Consider the following 14689-nt stretch of genomic DNA (forward strand, 5'->3'; position numbering starts at 1 on the left):
CTGCGGGATGCTGCGGGGAGGGGGTGCCACAGGCAGGGAAGGGAGAGGTTGTTCCCTCCTAGGCTGGGGAAGGGGGGCGCGACTGCATTCCCTGGCTCCTCTGGGGTGTCCAGCAGGAAGACCTTGACCCCTCCTCTCTTTGGCTTCCAGCTCTGAGTTCGTTTTCTGGGTGACCTAGGGGCACAGAGCTGTAGAAGGGTCTCAGCCATGCTGGGCCTCTCGGACAAGTCACTGGCCCTCTCTGGGCTTCTGTTAATCCCTCTGCAAAAAGTGGGGGGGGGAGTTTGACCTAGAATATGCTCTGTAGAAAGTGACTTCTGGTGGTTCACTGCCGCTCGCAGCTGGCCTTGTTGGCGGGAGGCAGAGGGGGAGGTAGGCAGCCTCAGGTCAGGAACAAGCCAGAGACCCCTCTCCAGCTTGGGCCCCAAAGGCACGTGGGAGAGTGTCCGCACCGCCCCCCCCTGCCCCCAGCAGCCATAGAGGCAGCTAACAAATCGGGGTGACTTTGCAGGATTGCCGGGGATTGGTGCCATGACAACACAGGGCATCTGACCGTTGGCTGTGGCAGCCAGCCCACCTGTGAAGGAGGAGGGGCGACCACGGTAGTTGCCCTGCTTGCTCAGTCCTGCCTGTGGCCGCCTTGAGGCCGTCCCTTCCATCTGGTGGGCCCCCACCTTTCCACGTAATGGCCCCTTCCTTCCAGCCTCCCCTGACCACCTCCACTCCCCACCCCGCAGCCTCCTGGGTGTCTGTGGGCCTCAGGAGGGCAGGGGCCCTGCTGCTTTGTCGTCTGTATCCTCAGCACCCAGCTCTACCCCCACCCCACCGTAAGCCAAAAAGGGCCTGACACGAGAGGGGAGGGGCTGTGACCCAGGAATGGAGTACAGAGCTTTGTCTTTGCTTCCTGACTGGCTACTGCACGAGTCCTGGCTGGCCCTCAGGCCTGTCGTCCTCAGGAGTCTCTGGGCAGCATCCTTTAGAGCTGTGCTGAGGTTGAACAATGCGCTCAACCCAGAGCGGAGCCCCTCACCCATCCCATCTGTCCATCTCTCCAGGCACTATTTAATTGGCACCTGCTGGGGACAGTCTCCGCGCTTAGGGCTTAGGACCCAACAGATGAAAAAGCCCCCTGCCCTCATCAGGCTGCATTCTAGTGAGGGAGTCACATTTACAGCAGCTCATTACACCATTAATTATGTAATTACCACGGTGGTAAGTGCCACTGAGAAATCCTGCAGGGACCCAGCAAAGGGGGGGGGAGCGGGCAGCAAGACCTCCTCATTTGGTGACTGGGGTGGAATGCCCTGAAGGTTGTTAGCACCCCTGGGGGCCACAGCCGCCCCTCTGCTACGCCACTCCACAACATCGCCGTTTGTGTGCTGGTCTAAGGACTTCTCCCAGGGGCCAGGGAAAGTTCTGGGTGCTCCTGCTCTCATTCCTTCACACGGAGCTCCCGTGTGTGCCCTGGAGCACGTGCGAGATGCCCACATTCTCCCAACAAGGCCCTGGCTCTGCCCTCGCAAAGTTCCGTGTGCACCAGTTACACGGCGTTTGACCCCTGGGAGCCTGTCACGACATACAGCCCACAGGTGGGTTCTCTTGAACTCTGGGGCGTTAAAACTTTTTACTTGGTTGATAGCATTTATGGAAACGCGAGAGTTCCCTTTTTATACGTATATAAAAACTACAACTCAGAAGCTCTGGCATCCTCACTCCCACAAGGCAGAAGTCTGCTGGGGTTCAGTGGGGCTCCCCCTGGCTTTGGGGCCAGGACTCTTAATTTGCCTCCCTCCCCAGCTGCTCACTTCACTCAGGTGTATTGCCTGCCAGACCCGAAGAAGGTTGCTCTTTGTCGAATGAGGAGTTGTGGCGATAAGCCCCCCATCCCCACCTAGCCCTTCTGCCATCGGCTGCTTGTTCTGGATATTTTCATAGGGTTAATGTGACATTTACACATTATTCATTCAGCAAATATTTATTGTTCTGGGATGTGGGGATGTGGCCGTGAACAAAACCGGCCAAAATGCCTGTTTGCATGGAACTGTAGTTCTAGAGAGGAGAGACAGTCATAAAGCCTGCTAAGCCACATGGCGAACTGAAAGGAGGTGAGCACTTGATAGAAGTAGGTGAGAAGGAGACAGGGGGTGCTCTTCCAAGCACAGCGGTCAAGGAGGGGTACCGGGGAAAGTGACCTGAGCAAAGGCTTAGAGCCCAGGGAGCAAGCTCTGTAGATGTCTCACTGGTATTCCCAGCAGATGAAATAGCCAGTGCAAAGGCCCTGAGGCCCAGGGGGGTAAAAAGGTTTTCCCAAGGCCACAGAGTCAGTCAGCAGCCAGCAGGCCACTGACTTGGGGCCTTGGTGCTTTGACTTCCACAGGGACCTGATGGTCTCTTGGGGGCACATGGGACAAGCTAGGGTGAGAGGTTGGGCTCTCTCTCGCCACCTTCGCCTCCCCTCAAAGTCAGCAGACACACAGATCCTATGTCATCCACGTTGTGCAGTTGCCTACAAGGCCAGGAACTTCTCGGGGTTTGGTGGAGAGGATAGCAGAACAGCCTGGGAGACCCCGCGGTGGGCCCCTGAATGTGTGGGCCACCAGACCCCAGGCCTCCTAGCTGTTTGCATCCCAGCAGTCAATACCCCCCATTTTTCCTCGCCCTCATTTTGACAGCCACGGGGAGAGGTGGTGATTTCGTTTTTCTTGAATGGTGAATAAAATGATCTAAAAACAATTACTGTCCACAAGAGATGGGTAAGTATGGAGCTGATCATATAGGTGAGCTCCCCCCACGCCCCGGGGTGTGGGCGGCTTTGGAATGCCAACCGCCCAGCTGCTGCCAAATGCCATCTTGCTACCCCGAAGCTCCCTGCGGGGACGGCCAGCCGGCCATTGCCCTTCACCACCTGGACCGTGGGTCCCTTTGGCTCACGTGGCCCAGGTCTGTGGGCCTGTCGACCACTGCATCCCAGAAACGGCACCATGGGGTGCTGGGGTGTGGGTGCAGAGCGGGGCTGGGCCTCAGAAGTCAGACACCCACGCTGATGCTGCCCAGTCGCTGGGCTGTGGGGCTTCCGCAGGTGAGTCTTCCCGGAAATACTACGGCTTCTAACTGGGCCTGGGGCTTCCAGGACTTAGCACACTCCACAGGCCCTGCCTTTGCCCCAGGGCGGGGCGACCTCCTGGCATGTTAGGGGGTGAGAACTTCAAGTGCCTTAGGAGGGTCTCCGAGGCCTTTGCAGCTGGGTCCTTGGCATAGACAGTGTTGGTGGGCTTTGAGGGAAGGCTTTCCAAATGCCTGGAGAGCGCAGAAGTCCCATTCAGACTTCCTCCAAAGAGCCCTGGGGTCCGCGCCTCACCTGGGCTCCGAGCCTGGCTGGGGGCCCACCTGCCGTCTGGCGAGCGCGCCGACGCAGCGTCCCAGCTTCTTGCCCTTCTTGCCTCTTAACATTCAGGACCTCCAGCCCCCAGGTCCTCCCCCTCAAGGCCTTGCAAAGGGGTACAGCGGACTCCCATAGGGTTCTCCCAAGAGCACGCACGGATGCCCACAAGGAGAAGGGGTGCCCCCCAAGTGTGTTGGGGGGCTGCCCACACAAGGTGGTCTCGAGGGTCCATTCTCTCAGGAGGGGCTGCCTTGCCCTCTGGGACTCTTTCTGCCCCAGGCTCATTCCCCTGTGCGCCTGGCAGCGCTCTTCCAGCTGGCTCGATCGAGTCCCTCCCTCCCAAGAGCCCCCGGGCCAAGGACCCTCACCTGTCCCAGGGGCCTGCAGGGGCTGGGCTGTTTGTCTGTCCACTCCTTGGAAGCCCGCCCATTCCCCTGTTCAAGCCAGGCCCTTAGGATTCAAAATAGACCCCACAGGACAGCAGGAAACCTGGCTAGTGATTTATCATTTTAATCAAGGCTTCCTGTTTAGTATTCATTACCCGCCCCAGATGGGGAGGCTTGAGGTGGGTCCTACGTTCTTCATTCCTCCCTGGACACCCCCGGCCTCATCCCCAGCCTCCTGACCCAGGTAACTTCCCCCTTCCTAGTTCCCAGGCCTTGAGTGGGTTGGGTTTGTACATTTTTCCCTGCAGCTACAAATCAGGAAACGGGTCATAAAACAACCTTGGATAAGTGAGTGGGATGGAACGTGGCCTCAGAGCCGCTGCTGGGGAACAGAATGCTTCCTTCTCTCTCTCTCTCCTTCCTCCCTCTCTTCCTCTCCATCTCCCCACCCTTCCCCCCTTCCCTTCTCCCACCACCCCTCGCACTCAGGAAAACCTCCAGCCACAGCCTCCCAGCTGGGCTCCATCAGGTCCGCTGTGGGGGCCGTGGCCGCTCTGGCCCACACTGTGCCCGTGTCCCTGACCAGGGGCCTGTCCTGGGGAACTGGAGGGGCTGTGGGCCCAGCGACCTCTCTCTGGGGCTGCCCAGGGACAGCAGTTACCATGATCATGGGCGGCCCGTGAGCACCACTGCTCATGAGTGGACCTCCCTAAGGGGGAATCTGGCTCCCTGAATAGAAGGGGGGGGGGGATCCTGACCTGGTTTTCAGGGCCTCCCATGCTGCAGAGGGGACCTCTGTCCTTCCCTTGCGGTGCCTTCTTGTTGTCACGCTCCAAGATGTCTTCCTCTAGGTGGGAGTTCTCTTGGCGTGGGGTCCAGAGGAGGGAGCGTGCACCTGTGGTCTGGTCGCAGGACCTGCTGCAGGCATCCCGCAAAAGGGACTTCGCTGTGGGTGGGCTCAAAGGGAGCTTCTTGCCCTCCGAGCCGCACCTTTAGGGCAGAATAGTCAAAGCATGAACAGAGCAAACCTGTGCAGAGTAAGCACCCGTGGACCTATAATGCCTTTGGTGGGGAGCAGACAGGGCTGGGCTCATCTCCCCCCACCCCTCCAATTTCATGGGTGCGGGGATGGAGCACTGGAGCGCGGGGGAGCAGTGAGGCCCATTGCTGTGCTAAAGGCCTGGGGCACTGGCTGCAAGGGCCAGGGCCCTGAACCAGCTTTGTGCTGTGTGTGGCCTTGAGAGCATGCCTGTCCCTGAGCCTGCTCTGTTCCCTGCTCACTGTTTCCCAGTGGCCCGGGAAGCCAACTTCCAGGAGTTGTCATAAGGGACTTGTGTCATAAGCCTGGCACCTGGGGCCTGGAGGACATTCAGGACTGACCTCCTTCCCCTCGAGAACTTCAGAGATCAGGCCTTGACCAAGTGTCTGCAGCAAGGCGGGGGGGGGGGGCGGCGCTGGGCTGGCCCAGAAGGAGCCCCAAGAGGATGTGTTGGGGGGCGCCCGACCCCCACCCCATCTCCCTCCTGCTGAACCTACAGAGGCCAAACCCCCAGTCTGCCCCCCATTGCCGCCACTTGCCTTCCCCGGGTTCAGAGGTCACCATCTCTGCCAAAGGGGCCTCTTTCTGCCCCCTCCTGGTGCCACCCACCCCGCCTGCTGCCTGCCTCTCTCTCCCTCCTTGTCCTTCCCTAGTGCTCTTGAAAAGTAATCATAATCATAATAATTAATAACAACAGAGCCCGTGGCAGGCCCAAGGCAGCTCTTAAAGAGGCAGAGCCCCATTTTCTCCTGGCAGATCTGGCGGACCTTGTTGGCTCTGAGAGATGGGCTTTGATGCCATGCCTTTGTTCCTGCAGCCCTCCCTCTCCCCCCTCCCGCCGCCCGGGGTTGGAGGGTGGTGTTGGGGTGAGCATTTTTGCCTGCGTTCTCCATCAGGCACTGGGCTTCTCGTATTTTAATTGAACTGTCTTTTCTTAGAGATAGATGCTTTCACCGCATCCAGCTGCTCATGTACTGGGAAGCCCCCCTTTAATACAGCTTGGCTAAATTAAAAGACGCAGCAGCTGGACTGATTAAAGGGGGTGGGGGGAGAATGCTGGTCATAGTACTCTCTCTTTTTAAGTAATGTTCCTGGTGATGCATTTTGGAGAATGTGAAGAAAAATAAAAAATAAAAAAATAAAAAAAAGCTGTAGAAATGTTAATGATATCCACAGGACACTCAGCAGGAAATGGGAGCGATCTGGGACTAATAAAAGCCGAAATGTAATTTGTGCAGATATACGAGGCGCAGCCTCCGGAGTGGGCCTGGGTTTGCGCGTTTCGGGCTCATAAACACCAGCCGGGGAGGCAGAGCGCCATGCGATGTCCTCAGGAGCAGGCCTGCCAGCCGGTGACACCCAAATGGAAGTGACGGCCACCAGCCGGGTTGCGTATCTTCTCATCTCCTCTGCCCGAGCGTGGAAGGGGACCGCCTGCCCTGTGGCCCTCTGGCCGGCAGCCTTCTCTGCGGAGGTCGGGTCAGGAGGCACCCGGCTGCCTCCCTGGCCGAGAGCCACCAAGCCAGAACCAAGTGATGCCCCCCGCGCCTCTGGGTTGGCGTGTCACAGCAGGCACCTCCTGTAATGTTTGATCCGAGCCACCAGGGATGGGAGTGAAGTGGGTCAGAAGGGCGGGTGCATTTCTCCTTGTTGGGGATGCCTGTGATCAATCCAGGGCGAGGCGGGACGCAGGGCACAGGGATGTTTGCCAGGGGGCCTCCTGGCTTTGAAGGGCCTGGTAGGGGGGACAGGGGCTCACCTTGGGGGACGCTGGTCCCCTCTGCAGCCCAGGCGCTCTGTCCCCGATCAGGGCCAGCTGACTGCCAGGGTCAGGGGAGGTGGGCCTGGGCTGTGCTAACCAGGCTCCTGGGGGCTTCTGGCTGCCCCAGACTGGCCCTGCTCAGCTGGCTGGAGCCCCTCCCCGGGCCCCCACACTGACAGTGGGATCCAGGGCCAGAGCAGAGGAGTGAGCCAGACCTCCTGGGGGAGCCCCCACCCCCACTCCCCATAGCTCTCTTTCTTCTCACATCTGTGTGTCTGTCTAGCTCTTCTCTGTGTCTCCTTTCTTGTATTCCTTTCTTGCCCCTCCTAAAACTATGGGATCTTGTGCCCCAGGCAGGCCACCCCTTCCTCTTCCGGTGTTGGGAATGAAGGGCTGGGAACTGGAAAGTCCCGGGTGCCCCCGTGGGGGCCTGGGCCTTTCTTTCTGCCTCTTGGCTCACCCACCAGCGGCATGGTTGTGGGTAAATCCCTATCCCCCCGGGCCTCTGGCTGAATGCCGGACTCCTTGTGATTTCTCTTGAGCCTGGAATGTTCCTCGCTCCTCCCTCCATCCCTCCCACTTTTGAGAGTCTTCTGGGGTGACCTGGCCCCCAGTCAGTTAGGGGGACCTTTAGCCTTGGACGCTTGGGGCCAGCCTGTGTTTGTGTGCCCAGCTGCTCTGCCCTGAAGGGCCCTCTTTCTCCGGGGTCATTTCCTGATCCAAGATCCTGCTTTGGGGCTGGCTAGACCTCCCCAGGGGCACAAGACAAGCCCCTAAAATCATAAACAGATGGGCTCTTGGCCTGGTGCACCCTAGACCTGACCCTGCAGCGTCGGAGACGGGAGGGGCCCACCAGGAGGGCCAGGGCTGCGTCACACCCAGCTGTGGGGCGCTCCTCTGTGGTCAAGGGACTGCGGCTGTGTCCCCCATTAGCATGCACTCCCTCACTCTGGGCCACGTAATCTGTTTACGCACCTATGATATCAAAAACAGGAGGCAGGTGCCGCTGTCCTGCGTTACCGGGAGTCAGAGAAGGGGACGTTTTATGCCTACAATGGCTCCACAGCCCCTAATCGACGTCTGCTAGAAGGAACAGACAGATTCCAGATGGCACGGCAGTGATAGAGGAGGTGTGTGTGTGCACGCGCGTGCGTGCGGGCTGTGCGCGCGCCTCTGTGCGTCTGTGTGTGTGTGTGTGTGTGTGTGTGTGTGCATGCGCGCTCTCCACAGACCTTGGTGAGTAGCTTCTCTGGGCAGGGGCAAACCTCCCTTGGTCCCCGCATGGCTGGGTCATGCTTGAACACTGCCGCGTTGGGACTGGATTGCAGGACCCAGCTGGCCCCGGGGGGACTGGGGAGTGGGATCGCTCAGTTNCAGCCAGCGACCTGGCGCTGGGCAGCGGGTCTGCCCCTCCCGCAGCGGTGGCCGTCCTTGGCAAGGCTCAGCTGGCAGCAGGCGATGTCAGAGCGGGAATCACAGAGCACACCTCCCTGAGACAGAAGTTGTCAATATGTGCACAGCTGGTGGGGAGGCTCAGGCAAAGGGGAGACCATTAAGAGCTGCAGGGAGAGGGCAGGGCGGGAGAGGGGTGGGGGCAGGCTTTCTGAGGGGAAGGGAAATGGCCCNTTCGAGAAAGGTGTGGTTTCCATGGCAAACAACAGAACTACCAGCAGACCTCACAGGAGACATCTCGCCTGGAGAATTACAGACAGGCGAGCCAGGCCGGGCTGAGCTGTGACCGGCAGCGGCTGCTGGCCAAGGGCTATTACAGCCCGCAGCCGTACCCGGGCTACGAGGGCGGCGCGGGCACGCCCGCCACCACTGCGCGGGGCAGCAAGGGGCTGCCCTCCCAGCAGCCCCTGCAGGGCAGGCCGGCCTTCTCGGGCTACGGCGTGCAGGACGGCAGCCCGTACCCCGGCCGCTACTCGGGTGAGGAGAGCCTGCAGGCCTGGGGGGCCCCCCAGCCACCGCCCCCCCAGCCACAGCCCCTGCCAGGGGGGGTGGGCAAATATGACGACAGCTTGATGAAAAAGGCCGCGGTGCCCCCCGGCCGCCAGTACCCAGAGCAGGGCGCCCAGCTGCCCTTTCGGACTCACCCCCTGCACGTCCAGCAGCAGTTGCCGCAGCCCCAGCAGCCCCTGGCGTACCCCAAACTCCAAAGGCAGAAGCTGCCTAGCGACATGGCCTCGCCTCTGCCCTTCCCCCAGGGCAGCCACTTCCCCCAGCACACGCAGTCCTTCCCGGCCTCCTCCACCTACTCCTCCCCAGGCCAGGGCGGCCAGGGTGGTGGCGGCGGCCAGGGCGCCCACTCCTACAAGAGCTGCACCGCGCCCTCTGCCCAGCCCCACGACAGGCCGCTGACCGCCACCGCCGGCCTGGCCCCAGGGCAGCGGGTCCAGAACCTTCACGCCTACCAGTCCGGCCGCCTCAGCTACGACCAACAGAAGCAGCAGCAGCAGCAACAGCAGCAGCAGCAACAGCAGCAGCAGCAACAGCAGCAGCAGCAGCAGGCGGCCCTTCAGAGCCGGCACCACGCCCAGGAAACCCTCCACTACCAAAACCTCGCCAAGTACCAACACTACGCACAGCAAGGCCCCGGCTATTGCCAGCCAGACGCGGCCGTCAGGACCCCGGAGCAGTACTACCAGACCTTCAGCCCCAGCTCCAGCCACTCGCCCGCCCGCTCCGTGGGCCGCTCCCCCTCCTACAGCTCCACCCCGTCGCCACTGATGCCAAACCTGGAGAACTTTCCCTACAACCAGCAGCCGCTCGGCGCCGGGGCCTTCCCCGCCGGCATCGCCGACCACAGCCACTTCATGCCCCTGCTCAACCCCTCCCCGACCGACGCTGCCAGCTCGGTGGACGCCCAGGCGGGCAACTGCAAGGCGCTGCAGAAGGACAAGCTGCCTGAGAACCTGCTGTCGGACCTCAGCCTGCAGAGCCTCACGGCCTTGACCTCGCAGGTGGAGAACATCTCCAACACCGTCCAGCAGCTGCTGCTCTCCAAGGCGGCCGTGCCGCAGAAAAAGGGCGTCAAGAGCCTGGTGTCCAGGACCCCGGAACAGCACAAAAGCCAGCACTGCAGCCCCGAGGGCAGCGGCTACTCGGCCGAGCCGGCGGGCACGCCGCNCGCAGTCCACGCACGCCGAGCCGCCGGAGGCCGACTACCTGAGCGGCTCCGAGGACCCGCTGGAGCGCAGCTTCCTCTACTGCAACCAGGCCCGGGGCAGCCCTGCCAGGGTCAACAGCAACTCGAAGGCCAAGCCCGAGTCCGTGTCGACCTGCTCCGTGACGTCGCCCGACGACATGTCCACCAAGTCCGACGACTCCTTCCAGAGTCTGCACAGCAGCCTGCCGCTCGACAGCTTCTCCAAGTTTGTGGCGGGCGAGCGGGACTGCCCGCGCTTGCTGCTCAGCGCCCTGGCCCAGGAGGACCTGGCGTCCGAGATCCTGGGGCTGCAGGAGGCCATCGGCGAGAAGGCCGACAAAGCCTGGCCCGAGGCGCCTGGCCTGGCCAAGGACGCCGGCAAGCCGCCCTTCTCGCTGGAGAACCACAGCGCCTGCCTGGACTCCGTGGCCAAGAACGCGTGGCCCCGGCCGGGGGAGCCGGAGGCCCTGCCCGAGTCCTTGCAGCTGGACAAGGGCGGCGGCGCCAAGGACTTCAGCCCGGGGCTGTTTGAAGACCCTTCCGTGGGCTTCACCACCCCCGACCCCAAGAAGACCGCCGGTCCCCTCTCCTTCAGCAGCAAGCCCACCCTGGGGGCTGCCGTGTCGGACCCTGCTGCCGCCGCAGCCTTTGACTGCTTCCCGGACACGACGGCCGCTGGCTCCGCGGACAGCGCCAACCCCTTTGCCTGGCCCGAGGAAAACCTGGGAGATGCCTGTCCCCGGTGGGGCCTGCACCCCAGCGAGCTCACCAAGGGCCTGGAGCCGGGCGGGAAGGCCTCGGACGGAGCGGGCAAGGAGAACGCCCACGAGGCTTCGGCCTGCCCCGGCTTTCAGGAGGAGGAGCCCCCCGGGGAGAAGGCCTCGGGGCCTCGGGACTCCGAGCAGGAGGAGGCGGGCGGGGTGAAGGAGGAGGTGGGCGGGCTGCTGCAGTGCCCCGAGGTGGGCAAGGCGGACCGCTGGCTGGATGAGGGCCGGCACTGCTGCTCCGCGGCTGACTTCGGGGACCTGCCCCTGCTGCCGCCCACCGGGCGGAAGGACGACCTAGAGGCCGAGGAGGAGTACTCCTCGCTGTGTGAGCTCCTGGGCAGCCCCGAGCAGAGGCCCGGCATGCAGGACCCGCTGTCGCCCAAGGCCCCGCTGATGTGCACCAAGGAGGAGGTGGAGGAGGTGCTGGACCCCAAGACCGGCTGGGGCTCCCCGTGCCACCTCTCGGGGGACTCTGTCATCTTGCTGGGCCCGACCGTGGGCGCTGAGTCGAAGGTCCAGAGCTGGTTTGAGTCTTCCCTGTCCCACATGAAGCCAGGCGAAGAAGGACCTGACGGGGTGCTGGCTCCGGGGGACCCGGCCACCCTGGCCCCAGACGCCTCCCTGGCCCAGAAGCCAAACAAGCCCGCCGTGCCCGAGGCGCCCATCGCTAAGAAAGAGCCTGTGCCGCGCGGCAAAAGTTTACGGAGCCGGCGGGTGCACCGGGGGCTGCCCGAGGCCGAGGACTCCCCGTGCAGGGCGCCCGTGCTGCCCAAGGACCTCCTGCTCCCCGAGTCCTGCACGGGGCCCCCCCAGGGACAGATGGAAGGAGCGGGAGCCCCGGGTCGGGGGGCGTCAGAAGGGCTCCCCAGGATGTGCACACGCTCCTTCACAGCCCTGAGCGAGCCCCGCACACCTGGGCCCCCGGGCCTCACCACCACCCCCGCGCCCCCAGACAAACTGGGGGGCAAGCAGCGAGCCGCCTTCAAGTCTGGCAAGCGGGTGGGCAAGCCGTCACCCAAGGCGGCATCCAGCCCCAGCAACCCGGCCGCCCTGCCCGTGGCCTCCGACAGCAGCCCCATGGGCTCCAAGACCAAGGAAACAGACTCGCCCGGCACCCCGGGCAAGGACCAGCGCTCGATGATTCTGCGGTCCCGCACAAAAACCCAGGAAGTGTTCCACCCCAAGAGACGGCGGCCCTCGGAGAGCCGGCTCCCTAACTGCCGTGCCGCCAAGAAGCTCCTGGCCAACAACCACCTGCCTGCCACGTTCAAGGTCGCCGGCAGCCCCCAGAAGGAGGGCAGGGCCAGCCAGCGGGCAAGGGTCCCCAAGCCCGGGGTAGGGAGCAAGCTCTCCGATCGGCCCCTCCACGCGCTCAAAAGGAAGTCGGCCTTCATGGCGCCCGTCCCCACCAAGAAGCGGAACCTGGTTTTGCGCAGCGGCGGCGGGGGGGACGTGAAGGAGGAGGGAGCCGAGGACTCCTCCACCCTCTTCAAGAGGATGTCTTCCCCCAAGAAGGCCAAGCCCGCCAAGGGAAACGGGGAGCCCACCGTGAAGCCCCCGCCCCCGGAGACCCCGGACTCCTGCCTGAAGCTCGCCTCTCGGGCGGCCTTCCAGGGGGCCATGAAGACCAAGGTGCTGCCGCCCCGGAAAGGCCGGGGCCTGAAGCTGGAGGCCATCGTGCAGAAGATCACCTCGCCCAGCCTGAAGAAGTTTGCGTGCAAAGCGCCAGGCGCCCCTCCCGGTAATCCTCTGAGCCCGCCTCTCCCTGAGAAGGACCGAGGGCTCAAGAGTGCGGGGGGCAGCCCGGTGGGGGCAGGCGAAGGTCTCTTAAACGTGGGCATCGGGCAGAAGCTCCCGGCGGCTCCGGGGGCCGAGCCGTTATGCAGAAATCCGACCAACAGATCCTTAAAAGGCAAACTCCTGAACAGTAAGAAACTGTCCTCGACCGACTGTTTCAAAACTGAGGCCTTCGCGTCCCCGGAGGCCCTGCTGCCCGGGGCGACTGCCCTGGCGCCTAAGAAGAGAAGCCGGAAAGGCAGGGCCGGAGCCCTCGGACTCCCCAAAGGGCCCCTGGAGAAGCGGCCCCACCTCGGCCCGGCTCTGCTCCTGGCTCCCCGAGACAGGGCCAGTGGCACTCAGGGGGGCGGTGAGGACAGTGCTGGCGGAGGAGGCAAGAAGCCAAAGACGGAGGAGTTGGGCCTGGCCTCCCAGTCCCCGGAGGGCCGGCCCTGCCAGCCCCAGACAAGGGCGCAGAAGCAGCCGGGCCCTGCCAACTACGGCAGCTACTCCAAGCGGAAGCGCCTCACTCGGGGCCGGGCCAAGAACACCGCCTCCGCCCCCTGTAAGGGGCGTGCCAAGCGGCGGCGGCAGCAGCAGGTGCTGCCCCTGGATCCCGCGGAGCCTGAAATCCGCCTCAAGTACATTTCCTCCTGCAAGCGGCTTCGAGCCGACAGCCGCACCCCGGCCTTCTCGCCCTTCGTGCGGGTGGAGAAGCGAGACGCGTTCACCACCGTCTGCACTGTTGTCAACTCCCCGGGGGAGGAGCCCAAGCCCCACAGGAAGCCTTCCTCCTCCGCCTCCTCCTCCTCCTCCTCGTGCTCGTTCTCCTTGGATGCGACCGGGGCCTCCCTGGCCACGCTCCCTGGAGGCTCTGTCCTGCAGCCGCGACCCTCCCTGCCCCTGTCCTCCACCATGCGTCTGGGGCCCGTGGTTTCCAAGGCCCTGAGTACCTCCTGCCTTGTTTGCTGCCTCTGCCAAAACCCGGCCAACTTCAAGGACCTCGGGGACCTCTGTGGGCCCTACTACCCCGAACACTGCCTCCCCAAGAAGAAGCCAAAACTCAAGGAGAAGGTGCGGCCGGAGGGCGCCTGTGAGGAGGCCTCGCCGCCCCTCGAGAGAACGCTCAAAGACCTCGAATGTGCCGCTGCCGCCGCCCCCGGAAGAGCCCCGAGGCCCGACGGCCCTGCCGACCCCGCCAAGCAGGGCTCGCTGCGCACCAGCGCCCGGGGCCTGTCCCGGCGGCTGCAGAGCTGTTACTGCTGCGACGGTCGGGGGGACGGGGGCGAGGAGGCGGCCCCGGCCGACAGGAGCCGCAAGCACGAGTGCAGCAAGGAGCCGCCGGCCGAGCCCGGCGGGGACACCCAGGAGCACTGGGTGCACGAGGCCTGCGCCGTGTGGACGGGCGGGGTCTACCTGGTAGCCGGGAAGCTCTTTGGGCTGCAGGAGGCCATGAAGGTGGCCGTGGACATGGTAAGAGGCCAGCCCAGCTGCGGTGGGGGAGCCCGGGGTCCACAGCCCAGGCGGGCAGGCGGGCAGGCTGTCGGGAAGCCCCCTCACCCCTCCAGCGTCACGGTTTGGCCCAAACACATGCACGGTCACAAATTCCCATGTGGGGATTTTGGGGTGCAGTGGAGGCCGAGGCGGGACATGCTCGTCCACCCCTGTCCGGACGTCCGGCTTCAGCCCCTCAGCACCCAGACCATAGCAAACCCCCCCCCTCCCACGCACCTGACACCTTACGGCTCCAGTCCCCCCCACCCGGCTCCCAGTCCACCTGGCCCCAGCTTGTGACATCACCCCCAAATGCAGAATTGAACCTCTGGGCAGCCTAGAAAATCAGGTGCCCCCCTTCCAGCACCTGTGTCCTTGGCTTCTCCGCGGAGGCTGGGCTGAGGGAAGGGGCCTCTCAGTGGGTGGTTGGGATGTGCCCCTCGGGCAGGGTGATCTGGGAACCCTCGTGAATGGTCAGAAAATGCCCCTTGAGGACCTCCAGCCAGTGAGGTCCGCGAGCAAGAACTCAGGCTGGCTCTCTGGGTCCGATCCCAGCACAGCCCCCCACGTGCCGGGTGACTGTGGCACGGGGCTCCGCCCCTCTGTGCCCCCGCGTTCGCATCTCTGATGCGGGCAGGGTGGGCACAGAACCCGAGTGAGTTCAGGCCCGCGAAGCTGTGAGAGCCGTGCCCGCCCGAGCGCTCCCTGACCGTCCTGTGCTAGGACTAGCGAGGGCGGCCGGCCCACGCCACGCTGGCGGTGATGCCCTGGGTCCGGCTTCCAGGGGACCTTGCCCCCCACGGCCCCTTCCGAGGGCTGCAGGCGCCCGAGTGAGCAGACAGCCGGGCGGCCTCTTGGGGCCCCCTCAGGCCTGTCTGGCGGTCGTCAGCGGAACGTGCCTGGGACATGGTGGCGGGGCCAGCGTTCTGTTCCTC

General features: G+C 63.7%; 1 protein-coding gene across 1 annotated transcript in view; it reads left to right on the forward strand.

Moving 5' to 3' along the window:
- Positions 1-14689, forward strand: part of RAI1 (retinoic acid induced 1) — a 31883-nt gene that overhangs the window by 9297 nt on the left and 7897 nt on the right. The window contains 2 exon segments of the mRNA XM_077746693.1: positions 8202-9696; positions 9698-13733. Coding sequence (XP_077602819.1) covers positions 8202-9696; positions 9698-13733 — 5531 coding nt within the window.

This window comes from Crocuta crocuta, unplaced genomic scaffold (assembly GCF_008692635.1).
Source record: "Crocuta crocuta isolate KB4526 unplaced genomic scaffold, BGI_CrCroc_1.0 scaffold139, whole genome shotgun sequence".
In the NCBI taxonomy this organism is placed as follows: Eukaryota; Metazoa; Chordata; class Mammalia; order Carnivora; family Hyaenidae; genus Crocuta; species Crocuta crocuta.